This window comes from Pelodiscus sinensis, chromosome 10, assembly GCF_049634645.1.
Source record: "Pelodiscus sinensis isolate JC-2024 chromosome 10, ASM4963464v1, whole genome shotgun sequence".
Classification (NCBI taxonomy): domain Eukaryota; kingdom Metazoa; phylum Chordata; order Testudines; family Trionychidae; genus Pelodiscus; species Pelodiscus sinensis.
In genome coordinates this window covers 27,274,628-27,292,659 of record NC_134720.1, presented here as the reverse complement: position 1 = coordinate 27,292,659, position 18,032 = coordinate 27,274,628, and the positions used below count along the sequence as shown (strand labels likewise).

The 18,032-nt window shown below is 41.8% G+C and overlaps 1 protein-coding gene across 3 annotated transcripts in view; it reads right to left on the bottom strand.

Moving 5' to 3' along the window:
• Positions 1 to 18,032, bottom strand: part of AADAC (arylacetamide deacetylase) — a 105,855-nt gene that overhangs the window by 39,426 nt on the left and 48,397 nt on the right. Inside the window, exon 1 of one of the 3 annotated variants that reach the window (XM_006115950.4) lies at positions 404 to 601. The exons of the other annotated variants lie outside the window; for them this stretch is intronic. Coding sequence (XP_006116012.2) covers positions 404 to 541 — 138 coding nt within the window. The 5' untranslated portion in view covers positions 542 to 601. Of the gene's footprint in view, positions 1 to 403; positions 602 to 18,032 lie in introns of those variants that run through there. 3 annotated transcript variants of the gene reach the window in all.

The following is an 18,032-nucleotide window of genomic DNA, read 5'->3' as shown; positions in this document are numbered from 1 at the left end:
AGTATTTCTAAAGCTTCAGAGGGGTTACCGAGTTAATCTGTAACAGGAATTTCTTGTTACAGTATTTCTAGTTAGGCACAAGAATGAAGAAAAACAAGAAGCAGTAATTTAGCTAGACAGGATTATATGTCAACTACAAGTTTGCACTTCCTCATCTGCATTCAAATTAATATATTTCCATTATTACTCTATGTATTTATTCACATTTGTATATTTCATTTTTCTCTAATTTATTTTTTAATGTCAGGGTTACAATTCCTTGCAATTTCAGGTATTTGAATATTCCTTAACCAGAGACACTGATATTATTATTTGTTCTGTATTTTCTGTTCTCCACATTAATACATCAGTTGATCTCAAGTTCATACACAATTTCATTCAGTAAATATAATTCTAAACTTACCACATGTCCTATAGTTCTAAAGCCAGCATTTATGAGCATTAGTTTCCAGCGTTCCTCAATATTCTCCGGAACGGGTGTGTAAACATAATATGCTACCAGAAGAGACGCCAAAAGAAGACACAGTGTTTTAGTTCCCATGTTCTACTTTCTACCTCTTTCAAGACTGATCCAATTAAATGTTTTCACTGACTCTTAACAGTTTCAAGTCAGCACGCGCTGATAGGGCAAAGTTAATCTGTCGTTATGTTTGGCTCACGCCCAGGAGGTGAATTCTCGTCTGATCACCCTGAACAGAGGTTGCTCTGTTACAGAGAGGGAAAACGGGTATTTAAGTGGAAAACATTCAGCTAACCTATTTACATTTTAGGATTAAACAGAGTAAATACACTGATATTGGGCAGGGGCTCGTCTAGCAAGAATCACAGCTCTGAAAGACTTGAGAGGAACATGCAGTTACAAAATTAAATAAAGAAGGCAACATATAAATTAAGAGCTGTGACAAAAGTGATGCTTATGGACAAAAGAGCCCCTTGAAGGTCCACCTGCCTGATAAACTAGTTCATCACTATGCAGGGAGCCTAAGATAAATGCGAACAGTTGTCCCACTGATAGACACATACATTTTGCCATAACGGATCTGACCATACATCCTTCTTGTCTAGTAACTAGTATCAGGGAAAGTGACATCTCCATGTTACTTCCTTTCTTCACACCCTCCCTCCCCCCCCCCCCCCAAAAAGAACAGGAAGCCAACTGTGCAGTAATTTACTTGGCAGAAATAAAATCTTTGTCAGCTCCTGCAGACAATCAGATTAGTCCTTGACATTATTTGATTTAATTACCTTGATTATTTTAATTTGAAAGCTGCATAGCTACAGATATTACCTACAACAATATTCAGTGACTTTAAATATTCATGGTATTCAGCTTAATAGATTCTTGTTGCAATAAGCTCATGTGGACACTACTGGGTAATATAAACTTTAGTCTGCTCAAGATCAAAAGAGATACTGAAATAAAAGTATGTGTTCCAAATGAAGCCCCCTGCATGAAATTTGCCTCTACAGAGGAACAGCATAGGACTGTACATACCACTTAGCACCTTTGAAATCAGAGGTCAGGGCAAGTCAGGAATGGAGTACAGGATTGCCAGCCAGGTTTTCTAGCAGAAAGCTAAAGGAGCTTGCATACTAGCTGCCTCACCCCTCCACAGTGGAAGACAACTGGTGGAGCTACAGAGAAAGATCAAGTATCAGAGGGGTAGCCATGTTAGTCTGGATCTGCAAAAGCAACAAGGAGTCCTGTAGTACCTTATCAACCTGACTAACAGATGTATAGGAGCATAAGCTTTCATGGGCAAAGACCACATGCATCTGACAAAGTGGGTCTTTGCCCACGAAAGCTTATGCTCCTATACATCTGTTAATCTGTAAGGTGCTAGAGAAAGACCAGTGGATCAGCTTCCTGCTATGCCACTCCATGTACAGCAGTAGTACTACTACAGGGCTATGTTTACACTGCAGAGCTATTTTGGGATACCAGAAGTATCCCGAAATAACTATTCCATGTCTTTTGAGCAAGCCTGTTATTTCAAAATATAATGGGCTAGCTATTCTGATGTTCCTGTAAACCTCATTCCACAAGGATTAAGGCTACATCAAGACTGCAGTGTTAAATCGGAAAAAGATACACAATACGTGGAATGCAAATTGCATATCTTTTCCTGATTTACTTTTGAAAGAGGCTTTTCCAAAATTTGGCGTGTCTACTTGTTGCCCAATTTCTGCTCTTTCGACAGATCCCTTATGCCTTGTGGAATGAGGTTTACAGCAATGGCGAAAGAGCATGTCTGCTTTTTCAAAAACATTTTTGGAAAAGCAGACGCATTCCTAAGGTTTCCAGATGGTTTAGCAAAAAAATACTGAACCATTCTGAGCCCCCCCAGAATAGAATTGTTGAGCAAAAAAAGGAGGCTTCCCCTTTAAAACGGCCATCATCTTGGGCACCATTTTTAAAACCCCACAGCTCCAACCTGGTAAGCATAGGGAAGCCAGGGGCCAGGGCAGGGAGCTGGCGGGGGCCATTGGGCGGGGGGCACAGGAGCAGCTTCATGAGCCACACTTTTGGGGGGCAAGGTCTCTGCTGGTCATGTGGGACAGAGTAGCATGCACTCCGCTCCCCCCCCCCCGCCCAGCCACACACCCCCAGTAAGTGCCCTCTCCTGCCCCCCTTCACTACGACTCTGCCATGCTCCTCACTCTCCCACCCTCACCAGACATGGCAGGGGAAAATTGTCCCTGCTGGATTCCCGTCCCAGGGAAGCAGGAAATACCAGACATTTCACATGTCCGGTATTTCCTGTTTTTTTCTTTTTTTTTTTAACCAGACGGAGCCTGCAAATACCAGACTGTCTGGGTGAATACCGGACACCTGGCAACCCTACGCAGTCTGTGGATGTGGCATTGCTTTCCAGTATTCTGGAAAAACAATGCAGTCTAGATGTAGACTCAGGGACATTTCGGAATAGCTCTCTATTTCAAAATTTGGTGCTGTGTAGAGAGCACCAAATTTCAAAATAAGTTATTTCAAAATTAACTTGAAATAAACTACGCAATTTCCATAGCTCAAATTGCATAGTTTATTTCAGGATAAGGGTGCAGTTTAGACACACCCATTAATATGTTTAGGGGAACAGAGATCAGGAGCTGTCCTGTATAAAAATGAGAGGTGACTGTTCCAATTCTGGTTAAAATTTAATACAGACTGTCACACTTGGATTTTAAGTTAAACTAGCTCTTAAATCTCAGGGCAATGTGTATTCAGATCATATTTAGGGTTTTCTTTATCTGAGCCAGTTGAGTGAGACTTTGTACATTCTACAGATATTAATTAGTAGTATCTCCTGGATATCTATATCTGTATGCTCCAAAGGTTGTGTTTGAACCTGTTTATAGATACAACGTCATAAAAATGCTGCTAACGGTATTGAGCATAGATTAGTTTGAATCAATAGAGATTTATTTTTCCATTTTTTTGTACAGAATCTATTTTGCCATTATCAGTTCCCTAGTTTAGCACATCCTACAGACCTATAATATTTTTGTTAAGATTGAATTATCAATTAAGGGGGGGACACATGATTTTGTGATGCCCATATGGGCCTCATTATTAAAACATCTCTCCCCAAATTTCTGGATCTCTTCACAACTATATAAACATAAGAAGGAAACATATTGCAATAAGCCAGCTGACTCATTGCTGAGCCATGTTTAATTCCCTCCTTGTCCCCATTCATTACCCTACCCCCTTCATGTTGTCTAGTTTTTCATTGCTTTATTTTTCTATTCATTCAGGAAGAGTAGAGGATTTAGGTCTGTTTGCTCTAGAAAATAAACTAAGGTTTGTGAGCCATTCAGTGTGACCTCAGGTGTACCTTCTCAATTTTTACAATATGCTTTCACTGATGCCACTCTGGACTTTGGTCATGCAGTGGTGGGGTATACTGTGGGATTAGCTCAGATTGTTTCCTATTGAAAGTCTGGGTTTGCCATCTCTTTAATTATTCACCGGAGGAGGATAGTGTCGGGGACTCGAACCCGGACGGCCTCTGTTCGTTGTCTGACCGCAAAGAGACAGGCAACACCAGCAAGATCCAATCACAAGCTCTTTATTGAATGGTGCACACAACAATAGAGAGCGGCCCGTCTCCAAAGAGAACCAGCCCCGATTTCATTTACAGGTAGGCTTATATAGACAATTCCGTCGCGTCATAGACTATTCGCCCAAGCAACCAACCCCCCTTTATCAGTTAGAACCTGTAATACCCATGCATACCTGGCCAACTATACATCATGGCCTTAAGCAATTCATAATGCATCAGCAATTTCTTATCAGCCCAAAAGACAGGTACTGGGCAATAAGGAGACAGTTTGTTATGGCCAAAGGAGAACATAAACAGGGAGTTTAGAACAAACGGGGAGAGCAGAAACAGGGAGTCTTCTTATCAGTTCTCAAAACAAACTGTTCCTCATCACAGCAGGTACAAAAATGCAGCTTCTTGCTTATCCCATTTTGCCAACTTGAGCAAGCGTGTAGGGTGCGTCCCTGCTTGAACCTATCTCCAGTTCTGCCCAGGGACTATCCAGAAACCTTTGTTACATTTGCTTTAGCATAACTGCACTAGGCCTATTTTTTCTAGGGCCTAACAATAGGTTGGTAGGGAACACAAGTTAATATGATTCAAGTTAAAAGGAATCTCTAGCTGTTGAAAGCACAGGGTAACAGGTCCAGCCCTGCTGTTGGCCAACTGACTCTTGCAGTGACTGTGGACAAGTACCAATAAATCTACCTGGAAAGGCAGCCATAGCTCTCGGGATCTGTTTGCTGAGTTGCATGTTGTACAATCACCTACAATTTAGAGTCGATGATGGGGACAGAGAGCTCTGTTCTTTCCGTCCAATTTCTTCTGTGTGCCGTCCACCACTGGGCCTGAATCCTCCTTTTTAAAGGATCTGCACCTCACGTCCAGATGCAACAGGCCTGGCAGGTGAATCTCACCCAAGCTCCTTAACCCATTCTAGACTAAGGTGGGAACCTGTCCCACCAATTGTACCATGTTTTAACATGTCCATCTGTGGCGTAATGGGGGGCTGTCTGCTCTGTCACCCAGGGTCCCCCGTGCTGTGATTTGAGATTCTCACTGACTCATCCAAATGTGTATTAACCCAGACACCTAGGTTCAGCCTCCCAGGGAGAGAGACAAAGGCAGGGAGGCAGAGACCAACACCAGGTTTTGGGTGAAGGGGCAGTGGCAGTCTTGGGCTAGAATCATGAAGGAACCAGTCTAAGGAGGGGGCTGGAATCTAGGGGCCCAGGGACCCCATCTCAAGGGGTCGGAGGCATCCTGGCCCAGACTTCTGTAGCAATAGCTTGTCTATGCCTTGCTGTATCCTGGAGAAGCAATAAACCCTCTATTCTACTGGCTGGTGGAGTCTGTTCTTGCTGCTTCGGGGGTGCAGTGTTGGGGGAACCCTGACTGTGTTGTCACACCATTTATCCTACTTGCAGGACTATGTAGCACTTTAAAGACTAACAAGATGGTTTATTAGATGATGAGCTTTCGTGTGCCAGACCCACTTCTTCAGATCAAATAGTGGAAGAAAATAGTCACATCCATATATACCAAAGGATACAATTTAAAAAAATGAACACATATGAAAAGGACAAATCACATTTCAGAACAGAATCATCTTGAGGTTAGCTGGTTGTTCCAGAGACAGACCCATAGTCTCCTAGGGTATGTCTAGACTACAGGGTTTCGTCGACAGAAGTTTTGTCGACAGATACTGTCAACAAAGCTTCTGTCGACAAAGAGCATCTAGACTACATCCAGTTCTGTTGACAAAGCAAGCCTCTTTGTCGACATAACAGTGTGGACTCAAAGGACAGTGTAGATGCAATAATGCCTTCTATCGACAGAACTCTGTCGACAAAAGGCGTTATTCCTCGTAAAATGAGGTTTACATATGTCGACAAAACTGCTGAGTTTTGTCGACGTTATGTCGACATAACTCAAAGGCAGTATGGACGCAGGTATAGTTTTGTCGACAAAAGTCCACTTTTGTCGACAAAACCCTGTAGTCTAGACACACCCCTATAGACAACCACCTAACCTCAAGATGATTCTTACCAACAACCACAGGACATACCACACTAATACCAACCCTGGTACCTTCCCTTGCAACAAACCCCATTGCCAGCTTTGTCCACATATTCATTCTGCTGATACCATTATTGGACCTAACCAAGTGAGTTATAAGATCAAGAACACATATTCCTGCGCATCCAGAAATATAATTTATGCCATCATGTGCCGAAAGTGTCTGTCTGCTATGTACATTGGACAAACGTCTCAGACACTTCGCCAAAGGATTAATGCCCACAAAACAGATATCAGACAAGATCACAAAGAAAAAACTATTTCTTGCCATTTCAACCAGAAAGGACACTGTCTCAACGACTTAACCACCTGCGTTCTTCTACAAAGACCTTTTACATCTGCACTTGAAAGGGAATCCTCTGAACTGTCATTCATGTTAAAATTTGACACTCTCCGGGGGGGTGGATTGAACAAAGACCCCAACTATCTTACCCATTACCAGGATAGCTTCCCCAATTATCACCTCTAATACCATTAGCTCACAGTCATCTAACTTTCTGCACCTCTAATATCATTAATTCACAGACACTTACCTTCCTTCCTTCCCGCCCCCCCCCCCCCCCCCGCATCCCCCTTCTGTTCTGAAATGTGATTTGTCCTTTTCATATGTGTTCATTTTTTAAAATTGTATCCTTTGGTATATATGGTTGTGACTATTTTCTTCCACTATTTGATCTGAGGAAGTGGGTCTGGCCCACGAAAGCTCATCATCTAATAAACCATCTTGTTAGTCTTTAAAGTGCTACATAGTCCTGCATTTTGCTTCAGCTACACCAGACTAACACGGCTACATTTCTATTACTATTCATTATCCTACTTGTTCAAGTTATTTAGAATTTCATTCTCTGCTTCCTTTGTAGGTAACGGCCTTCCTGCAGTATTGTGTCATTGACTGCCTTTTTTCATTCTACAGCACAGGTCTCTAATGCATGAACTTCAAAAACACTATTTGTCACATTGACCTCAGTAGCACTTCATTAGACACCTTTTTTACTCCATGCCAAATTACTTCCATTATACAATGCCTTTCTCTCTTTAATATGTGTGTGATGGAGTTGGGTCACAGTAATCCCCTTGAGCTGGTAACTTGATGGGCTGCTAAAATCATTGAGCCCATCCCACCCCTAGGAAGGTACAGAATTGGGGTTACAACTCACAGCAAATTAACACAGACACCAAGAATAGCTCAGATCTGGGAAGGCTCAGCCACAGGAACTTGACACAGCACTTTTACTCTATATCAGTGGTTCCCAAACTTTTCGGCATCACGCCCCCTTTTTGATTTTTGAAAAACCCTCATCTCCCCCCCCCAACAAAACTTAAGCAAAAAAAAAAAAAAAGGAACTGACCACGGCAGCAAAACTTTATAGGGGGGGGGGAGGACGACTGGGTTGCCTTGTGTCCCCCCTGGAATTTCTTCACACCCCCCAGTTTGGGAACTCATGCTCTACATAGAAATTTTACAAAGAGCAAGCTCATTAAGTTTGCCCCCTTTTATCAATGAAAGAGAAATATGCCCAGTTGTTATCACTTACACACACACACACACACACAGACACACACACACACACACACGGTAACAATTATTGAGACCTTGAACATTCTGCAGATATTAATTACTAGTATCCTGAATATCTATATCTGTGTACTCCAAAGGTTGTGTTTGAGTCTGTTTATAGATACCATATCATTTTTGTTTGTTTAATAATAAAAGTGGATTTAAATGGTTGAAAGTGGTAACTGACATATGAAAATAAATTACTAAAGTTAAAATAAAACAAAGCATGACAGCTGAGCCTAGTACACTAAGAGAAGTTGTTCTAATTTCTCACAGTAATTCTTATTTTAGGTGAAGTCTTTTTCAGGAAAGAGCTGTTCTTTCTGACGTGGATTGTGGAGCTCATGACCACCCCTGTCATTAGAGTTCTTTTGTTTCAAGGACATTTCATGTCTTTTCTTGCAGTGAGAATCAATCTGTGAAGCCAGCAGAAGACAGTCATTGTTTGCTTCCTATGCGTTATATAGAATGTCCCCAAGGTGGGAAGACTTTGTTCAATTCCCTATCCCTTTTGGAAGAGTATAAAATTCAAGATGGCATGGTCACATGTCTTTGTAGGACCAGAAGGCATGATCACATGTCTAATGGCCTTCACTAGCACATCTAGATACATAAGTGGGTTTATATTTCATATGTCTAACTTCACATACAAGTATGATACATGCACACAAATAGAATATGCACATTCAGAGGATTACAAGCTCTCCAATGATAGGTTACTTGCCCCTATTTGCATAAAGCATATTTGAATTATGAAGATTCATATTCAAAATCATATTTCCATAAGAATATGAGGGTGCAACATCATATGTTGCTTCTGCTCCACTAGTTCCTCATTATATAAATAGAGATCTTGCTGATTGGTCTTTTATACATTAATTGTGTAGTGATGGCAGGCTCCCTGGTGGCCCCACCTTTGCTTGGCACTTAGAGCAGCTTTGAACCCAGAGGAAGGGAAATGAGAGGCTTCACACACTGTTCTCAAGCCCAGCAAAATATTGCAGCTTCCATTGTCCAGTTTCTGGCCAATGGGAGCTGACTGTTTGCAGGATAGGCAGCACACAAAGTACCCCCCCAGGCTCACAGCTTTTAGAGTCAGCTACACATGGCCTCTGCAGTTAGTGCAGGAGCATGGAAGGTGGGGACCCTGGCTGAGGAACCACCTGGGCTACTGGCTGAGAGCCACCCAGGTAAGCACCAACTAGCCAGAGCCTACATTTGGCACCCCATTTCCCTTCCCATAACCCTCTATCCCCCAGCTGCACTCCTATCCCATGTAACCCAAGCCCTCTGCACCCATACCCCCTACCAGACCTCCTACAATGCTCCTCCAGGTCACAACCCTCTCCCAGAACATGGACCCCTTCCTGTACCTCAGTTCTCTGCCCCAGGTCACAACCCCCTCCTTCACCCAAACTCCCTTCCAAATCCCACACCACTTCCTGCATCCCTCTCAATCCCTTGTCCCAAGCTCCCTTCTGCACCCAACCCCATCCCTCCTCCATTAATATAATGAAAGAGTGTTGCACCTCCTCCATTAATATCTTGGCTATACCCAAGTCCAATTAAGTTAATGAGTTCAGCTTTTAAAGGAGACTCTCTCAGTCTTGAGGTAGTATTAGTTTTTCTATACCACTAGAGCCAAACTCTCTCAAAATTTTAAAAATAGCACCTATTGCCATCAGGATAGTCATCATATTAAAGCACTAAGAAAAGCTCCACTAAATGAACTACATAATTTGCCAGGTTACTTTAGGGCGTGTTTAGAACGTCTAGTAGATTGTATCTAATAACTGTTTAGTCAAGTAGAAAAGTCAACTGTGACTGATTGTTTAGTGACTGTATTTGTTGTTGATTACACGGAATGTCCAGATTGGTCAATTAAGTACTCAACAGAGGAGTTCACAGGAAATATGAAATTTGAGAACAGTGCACAATAGTACTCAGATTTACCTATCTGCTATGAAACACATCTAGAGGCATCTCAATTCAAAAGCAGCCTTATTTTGATGATTTTCTGATTATTGTGAGCCAAGAGAAATAGTTGAGAAGAGGATGTTGAAAGGTACAAAAACATATACTACAGTGTTGGCCACTGAAATACAAAAATGTAACTTGACATGAATCATAGCCAAAGATTTGTTGATTTTGCTCTGTGATAAGAGAATCCCTCAGCTAGTTACATATTATTATTATTATTATTGTTATTGTTATGAACAGAAGATGAATTAATCTGCCATTTCCATACTAGGGATGTGACTGCTTAACTTGTAAGGGTGATGCTGGTTATGGTGAACTGGTAGGTACTGGAGCAGCCCCCCGTCTGATGCAGGCAGGAGGCTGCTCTAGCACAGAGGAGCCCACCGTGGGTGTACACCCAACCTGGCCGGTGCAGCGCGCTGTGGGCAGGGATACACCAGCCTGGCCAGAGCAGCTACCACCAGTGGTAGGCCAGGCCTGGTTAGGCTGGAGTGCCCACCTTCCCAGCCCCATTTGAGAGGTTAACCAGTTAAACACGCTTAACTGGTTGAATGGTATTTTACATCCCTATTCCACACTGTTGATAGAATAGGGATGTAGCATTAACTAGAGAGTAGAATTGTGAGCAGAGACTATTACGGCACTGTCTTGGGCAACTCACTTGACCTTTTTGTGTGGGCTCATTTGAATATCATGCATTTTAATATAACCAAATGCAAGAAGGAACAAACATATGGTTGAACAACAATAATACATATAAGCAGAGCTTGACAAGTGGCGGTGAGCCCCGCTTGCCAGCCGCGTGGTTTGGCATGCTGCGCATGCACAGACCGTGCTGCGGTGCCATGCTGGCTTAAAATCTACTTGCCCCGGTGAGTAGATTGACTAATTTGTTTAGCGCTGCATAGAAGAACATGGAATGTAAACAATAAGATACGAGAGACAGTATCCTACAATGCAGTTATTGGAAAGATTTGAAGCATCATGGTGGATCAGCAATTGGCCATGAGCTCCTGGTGTGGCGCATTCGAGGGTGAATTTAATCCTTGGATGTATAAACAGGGGAATATCAAGTAGGAGTAGGGAAGTTCCACCACCTTTTTTATGGCATTAGTAAGATCATTATGGGAATATGGTGTCTAGTTCTGGTGCTAAAACCTGAAAGTCCTGTACAAGAGTAAGATATTATTATGATAAAGAATGTTGAAAAATTGGAAATGTTCAAAGAAGAGCTACAAGAATGACTGGAGGTCTAGCAAACATGCATAAGAAGCTCAGCCTAATGGTGTATACAAGAGAAGCTTAAGAGGTGATCACAGTCTGCATAGAGAAGAATGAGACTGCTGACAGAAGATAGCTCTTTCATAGGCAATACATCCTCACTATAATGCCTAACATAATAATGAACTTTTGGACAGAATTAACATGGTTAGGATTAGCAGGGCCAGATTAAGGAGGGGGGCTAGCCAGGCAGCTGCCTGGGGCGCCAACCTATGGAGGGGCGCCTGATTGAAGTGGTAAGGGATGCTGCACGCCCGCTGTCCGGGGCACAAGTATGGCTCGGTCCAACACTGCGGATTAGGATTAGAATGATCCCGCTTCTCATGGTCCCTTCCTGCCCCCACAACAGGTCTTTTGCAATAACAAACCCCTGGCTTGGACCCCAATGAGCTTATTATAGAAAAGGTGTTCTATGAGGCAGAAAAGATCATAACAAAGCACAAAGTTTGGAAGTGAAAGCTAGGAAAATTCAGAGTAGAAATAAGACATTTTAAATCAACAGTAATTAAATGACTATAGACCAATGGTAATTAACCATTGAACCAACTTACTTAGAAATGAAGTGCATTCTCCATAATTTGCAGACTGTGTCAAGACTGAATATATTTTAAAAAAGATATCACAATAATTTCAAACATAAATTCAAAGCTTGATATAGAAACTGGATGAGGTTATCTGGCCTGTGTTATGCAGGTAGTCAGTTTGGATGAATGTAATAGTCCTTTCTGAGTGTAAAAATCGATTACTATGCCCACACCCGAGGGCTAATGTTAAATTAGTTGAAAATTACCTGTGAAGCATTATACAAGTTGTGTGTATCATTACTGCATAAAGGTAATGCACATAATAGATGTCATTTGAATGACATGTAATTGTTGATTTAAAAAGGGAATAAGAATTATTTCAGAGCAGCAGATTCAGTATTTGTATTTTTTTTCCTGGCAGCTGCAAACACAAGCAGTTTGTGTTGAGAATGATGCAACGCCCAAGGGCGCCATTTTGGAAGGGTAGGTGGGGCAGCAGCTGTGTGCTCCAGGACATGGCTAGCTTTTTGTCCCACTCTCTGGACTATCAGAGAGTGAGGGGAAGTATTTGAATTCTGTGCATGCCTCTCACACCTGGCTAGCAAAGGGAACTCACCAGCCAAGTGTGAGAAGCATGCACAGAATGCAAGCACTTTCCCCTCACTCTGATAGTCCAGGGAATGGGATGAAAAGCAAGCTGTGTCCCGGAGTGCATGGCTGCTGCCCCCCACCACCTTCCCGAAGTGGTACCCCTGCCAGCACCTTCCACTGGTGTCAACATAATCAAGTGGACTATTACCGAGTTAAGTGGCCTCTCTTTAAACAGAGGGGTATAAAGAAGAAGAGAAATGTACATATTGACAAACTGCTGGGGTTCCTGACCAGACAGACTTGTTGTCACCTGAATCCCAGATGGGATGAATGAGAAGGGGGGGAGGGGAAGATATAAAACGAGGAATAGAGGCCCCAACTCTCTGTTCTCCTCTCTCTGGGTATGTCTAGACTGCAGGGTTTTTTTTGGGATATGTCTGGTATCCTGAAAAAACTCCACCACATCCAAGAAACGTACTTGCTCTTCTGCTTTTTGTTTACAGAAGAGCAGATGCACTCTTTCGGAAGCCCTGTCTTCCTTGTTCCACGAAAGAGGGTTTTTTCCCCCAAAATGTGGCCCAGTATAGATGGGCCAAATTTCAGAAAAGCCTCTTCTGAAAAAAAAAAAAAAAAAAAAAAAGTGGAAAAAGGTATGCAAATCGTGGAGCGCATGTTGCGTACCTTTTAAAAGAAAAGTTGTAGTCCAGACATAGCCTCTGTTTATAGCATCAGCAATGTTTTTGCATGGTCAGGTTGAGGAAATCATCAGGGACTCAAATTGTATTACCACAGTTCAATATCTGGGAGGAAAAGTGTATCAAAAGTTTGTAGAGGTATTAAGTAAGTAAATCCTTCATACACAAAGCTCCATCTTTATAAGAAGACTGTTGAGCTTTAGTGAGTGACAGCAGCAAGCATGCAATTTTATCGTATTGATTATCTGATGTAGACTGGTTGCAGACAAATAAATAAAAAATACTATGCCATTACAGGGTTCTCCATGACTGCACAAATCTGAGCTCCTCATTGCCACCATACAACACTATGAATCAGATGCAGAGGCAAGAGTTAAAAACACAAGCTGTCTACTTAATGCTGAAGCCTTATGCTCAGCCAACCTTTAAAGTGTTTGCTAATGTATCTTCAAATCAAAAGTCCTACTGTGACATCACTCAGCCACCCTGCAGGAACATATAAACAAGCATCAATACATTTGCTTAATTCTTTCTGATTTGCCCTGAACTCTACCAATCTGTGAAAAGCTCACGTATGCCACCTACTGTATGGTGACTCAAGAAAGTTTACAATTGCTAAAGAATAGTCACTTTTGCTGCATTGGACTTATTTCCTGTAAAGAGATTAAAATGGAAAAAGTAGTAATGGAAAGCTGCGTGTTTCTTATCAGTAAGATTTATGGTATTTTTAATTAGCAAAATCTAGGTTAGTTTAACTTGACTTCCAAAATAGTATCAAATTTTTGCCCTTACATTTGTTTTATAGGAACCTGGTTCTCATTAAAGTCAGACCAAAACTATAGGCACCTACAATGGGGGATGAACAGAAAAAAGCATGTTCTCTTCATCTTAAATTTTACTAGACTGTTTATTTGTCCCTTATTATGGCTTCTGGCCTCTGCATTTGCACAGTTTTTCCCATGAACCAAGTAGGCCTAGTTACCAACACATGGAGAATCGGAGTAGCCCAATGTGCTGAAAGGCAAGGAATGAACTAAGGTCTAAGTGGGTAAGGATTTCTGATCCCATATTTGTCTTTTTACCAGCCATGATCTTCACACAGTCTGAGTTATATCAATAGACCTTTGCTGTGTGAGGACTAGTTTAGTTTGTCAATCTTCCCTTTGTGCCTTTCCCCATCAACATGTGTTGTTATAAACTATTGTGACCTTTTATAAACTGTCACTTTTTATATTTGCTCTCATAATTAGGGTAAATTTGTAAGCCCAATGATTACATTCACCTCTTCCATGGAATTCCAGAGAGCCTTGTACCATGAACAGATACAATTATTCCTGTAAATCAGGGAGCAAACTCACTGAGCATCTCTTGAAGTACACCTGTGCTCTCTGTGTTCAGTCAGCTCAAATGACTGATGGTTGCGTGAAGTGGAGCAGCTTGGACTCTCCACTCACTACCCTATTTTGATGCACTGAACCTGTGCATCATGTGAGTATGTTTTGATTTGTAGCAACATCTCTGCTGTGAAGAAAATTAAATTTGCACTAAAAAGGACACAGTTTTGGTATGAGCCAATTTCTTTTACTGTCTTCTTATACACTTGAAGCTCTGTACTCCAGCTGTCCTTAATCCAGGAACATCCATGGTATACAGGAGAAAATGGCTCTACATTGTGCTGCTCCCTCTCCCCCCAGCTGGAGGAATGGCATTGCAGTGATGCGCTTCCCCTGCAGCTCTTCCCGGCCACCCCCATAGTGGTGGAGCCTGGGAGCAGCATAGGGCACAGAGCCATGTGAGCACTTGGGAGTGGGGTGTCAGGTAAGTATTCTCCCCCCCCCCCATATTACCCTCACACCTAAACCCCACAATGCCACTCCCTGGCCCAGCAAAATCTTTAATCCAGCACCTCCTGTTTTCCAGGGTTGCCAGATTAAAGAGGTTCAAGTGCATTTATCACTGTCCTTGTAAAATGTGGTAGATTGACAGCTGTGTAGAGCATGAGCCTCTGTATAAAGAACGGTCTAAGGTAGCAGTCATGTAAGCTTCTCCACATTTCCCAGACATCTCCACAAATGTGTGCTGTTTGAGATGGCCCCACTTTGGATACAACAGACATTTCTGTCGCTGTGTGGATTTGACCATTAGCCTTTCTGACCCCAGGACAGATTCTGCTCTCCTTGAAGTCAACAGGAGGGTTTTTTTTTCACTGACTCTGGTGAAAGCAGGGGCAAGCCAAAGAGTATCATCAGTTAACACCAAGTATGAAAGGTGTTTTCTGTGATAGGAGCACTGGCCAACACCACGTTTGACATCGACATAGGTGACATGGCAAAAGGAGAGCACAGCGAGTCAATAGCTAGTGTAAGGGCAACATGTTCACTAGTGTTCAAGGAACAGAAAGGGAATAATACAGTAGTTAACATCCTTCGAACTGCAAAGGTGCCTGGCAGTTCAGTAGCTGCAAAAGCATTCCAAAACTCAGGGGTGAGGAGAGCAGAGATATGAACTGACTTATAATTAATAGAGTAAGAAAATTTCCTTTAGGGGCAGGTTGTTCCATAGCTGCCTCTTGCTGGATTCTGAAGCATCTGACACTGGCATCTGTCCGAGACAGACAACTGGTCTGATCCAGTTTGGCAATTTTTATGTCCCTGTATTTCAGAGGGAACTGATTTAACTTGGCAATGAGCTCTGTATTTCTGGGGAGTGTGAGTACTTTCCTACTTTGGGCCCGATCTTGATCCCAATGTCATGAGTAACAAAAGTTCCATTGCCTTCAGTGGAAGCAGAATTGGATAAAGTGAAAGCAGTGGAGAGAATGTTGATGGGGGGGCAGGAACAGGATTCCATCTTGGGGTGAGTAATAGACTAAAATGTGCTTATTCTCAGTGAGTCATGGACTGGCTAAGGAAGTGAACAGTAGAGAAATAGGTAAAATATAACTCATTGAACAGAGGCAAAACATGGGTGTGTGAACTGTTCATGGCAAACATTTTAATAGCTGGTCTATCTTAGGCTTTCATGTTGGAATAATAATTTAATTAAGGGTCTTAGCACCTCAATTAATTTTACAAAATAATGCACAAGATTAAATTTATGGAAAATAATAACAAGGATATTACTTTAAGAATGTTACTGTTCTTAATTTGTTGTCTATTACACCCATCCACTCTTCATGATTACAGAGAATAAAGCTAGGATCTGAGCTCCTACCAGATTGAGTAAAAACACTAAGTTCTTTTACTAGTGACATGTACCTAAAGCTAATAGCTGGAATCAAAGTTTTAATGAAAGACTTGGCAACTGGAGAGAGACCGAAACAAAATGTTACCTTGTATGGAAGATACTGTGGTCCAATAATATGATGAGGCTTCATAGCCAATCAGAATACAACATGGAAGGAATCATTATATTTTATAAGTAAATTCAAACCAGAATTAAATCATATTATGCATTAAATATAAGCCATGCATCAATTAGCAAGCCTCCAAATTATGCTGGCCTACCCTCTAAAATGTATGCAGAGCTCCTAGAGGCTGGAAGGTAGAACTGAAGATGCAGAAATAGTTGTCCCAGCTATATAGCTCTTACTGGATTGGAACCACTGGTTTGCTTCAAGGCAATTCACGGGCACAATGTCTATGTAAGATATGACCCAACCCCACTCCCTCCAAACAAACCCAACCCTGATATCTCTAGAGTCAAATCTCAGTAAATTGAGTAGTTAGCTACCAGTCTGATAGTCCCATCATCTGATTTATTAACCAAGGATATTACAGCAATTGAAATATAAGAATTGAACAATCACATCAGTATTTGCTATGTTGTTTGATTAATATTTTAAAATACTGTATTGCAAGAAATAATGTAACAACCCACTAAGAGGCAGTATTGTACCAGAAAATCCTAAATCACTCCTCTTCACTGAAATCCATATGTTCAAGAGTTCCCAAAAGCTGCCAAGATCTGTTATAGTGATAACAGTTGTCTCAGAAGTTTCAAGAAAAGAACCAGACATGTAGCTAAAGTCAATAATTTAGAAGCCAGGCAAAAGTAAAAAAGTAATTGCTGGACAGCTGGTACAAAGAGTAGTCCTGTGGCACCTTAAGTCTATAACTTTAAAATCCAATAGTCCTGTAGCACCTTAGAGACTAACAAAAATAAATGTATATTATCATGAGCTTTCATGGCAAAACTCACTTGCTCAGATTAGCAGAGTCATCTGAGTCTCTTCAGATGAAGTGGGTTTTACAGAAGCTCATGATACTCTACATATATTTTTGTTAGCCTCTAAGCCAAGGTGCCATAGGATTGACTACTCAGTTAAGTTACAGAGTAATGTGGCTACCACAGCCCCTCTGTGACAGCTTATGTAGCCTTGTATTTGTGTAAGTAATAAGTCAGTTAGTTATAATGAATGTATGTTACAGCAAAGGTTTGAATTAAACTTAAACACAAGATGTAGGCCTCAGACAGACCAGGCAGCTTTGTTAACTTAGCTCCAGTTCCGTTTGATGTTAGCATATTGAAGTGAAGAGACGGAACATCGTAATGCATAAGAATATAGTGTTAGATAAAACTTTGTAATAGAGAAGGAAGTTTAATATGTTGAGAGACCTTGTAACTTTGTTGAAGTGACTAGAAGTATCCTCTTTGTTCCATGCTAAAATTATGTAAATGCATTTTTTTGTGAGAATGAGAGCGAGAAAGTTTTGAGAAGAGATAAGTGTGAAGGTTATTGCATGACCAGATGGCCAAAGGAAGAGCCAGAAACTCAGAGGCACCAAACAGCTATCAATCAAGCAATGTACTTTGAAGATGGGGATTGGACCGGGGCAGACTGACGAACCCTGAAGTTAGTGGCGAGCACCCCTTTACAGGGAACCGATAACTTTCGCTTGAAAGACAACACCCCTGAAGGGTCATCAGCATACGGATATCAAATAACTGTATGAGAACAACTTCTCAATAAGCATATGTCGCAGGAAGATTGATTGTGGTGCTGAGTGATTAAGTAGGCCTGACAAGACAAAAGGCATAGAATCACATGGAAGGAAAATCCTATAAATAAAGGATGGGGTGTCTGCTATGGTTTTTCAGGTTCTGTCCTGCTACGACCGTGGAGCATCAGTCCAGACTGACAAGAATCCGGCTCCTTCCTTTCACCCGACCTATCTAGCCAATAGGCTGGGCCTAGCAACAGACTGGTTGCATTCCATCAGCAGGACGTGTGTGTGTTGTGTGTGTGTGTGTGTGTGTGTGTGTAAATGCATATGCTACT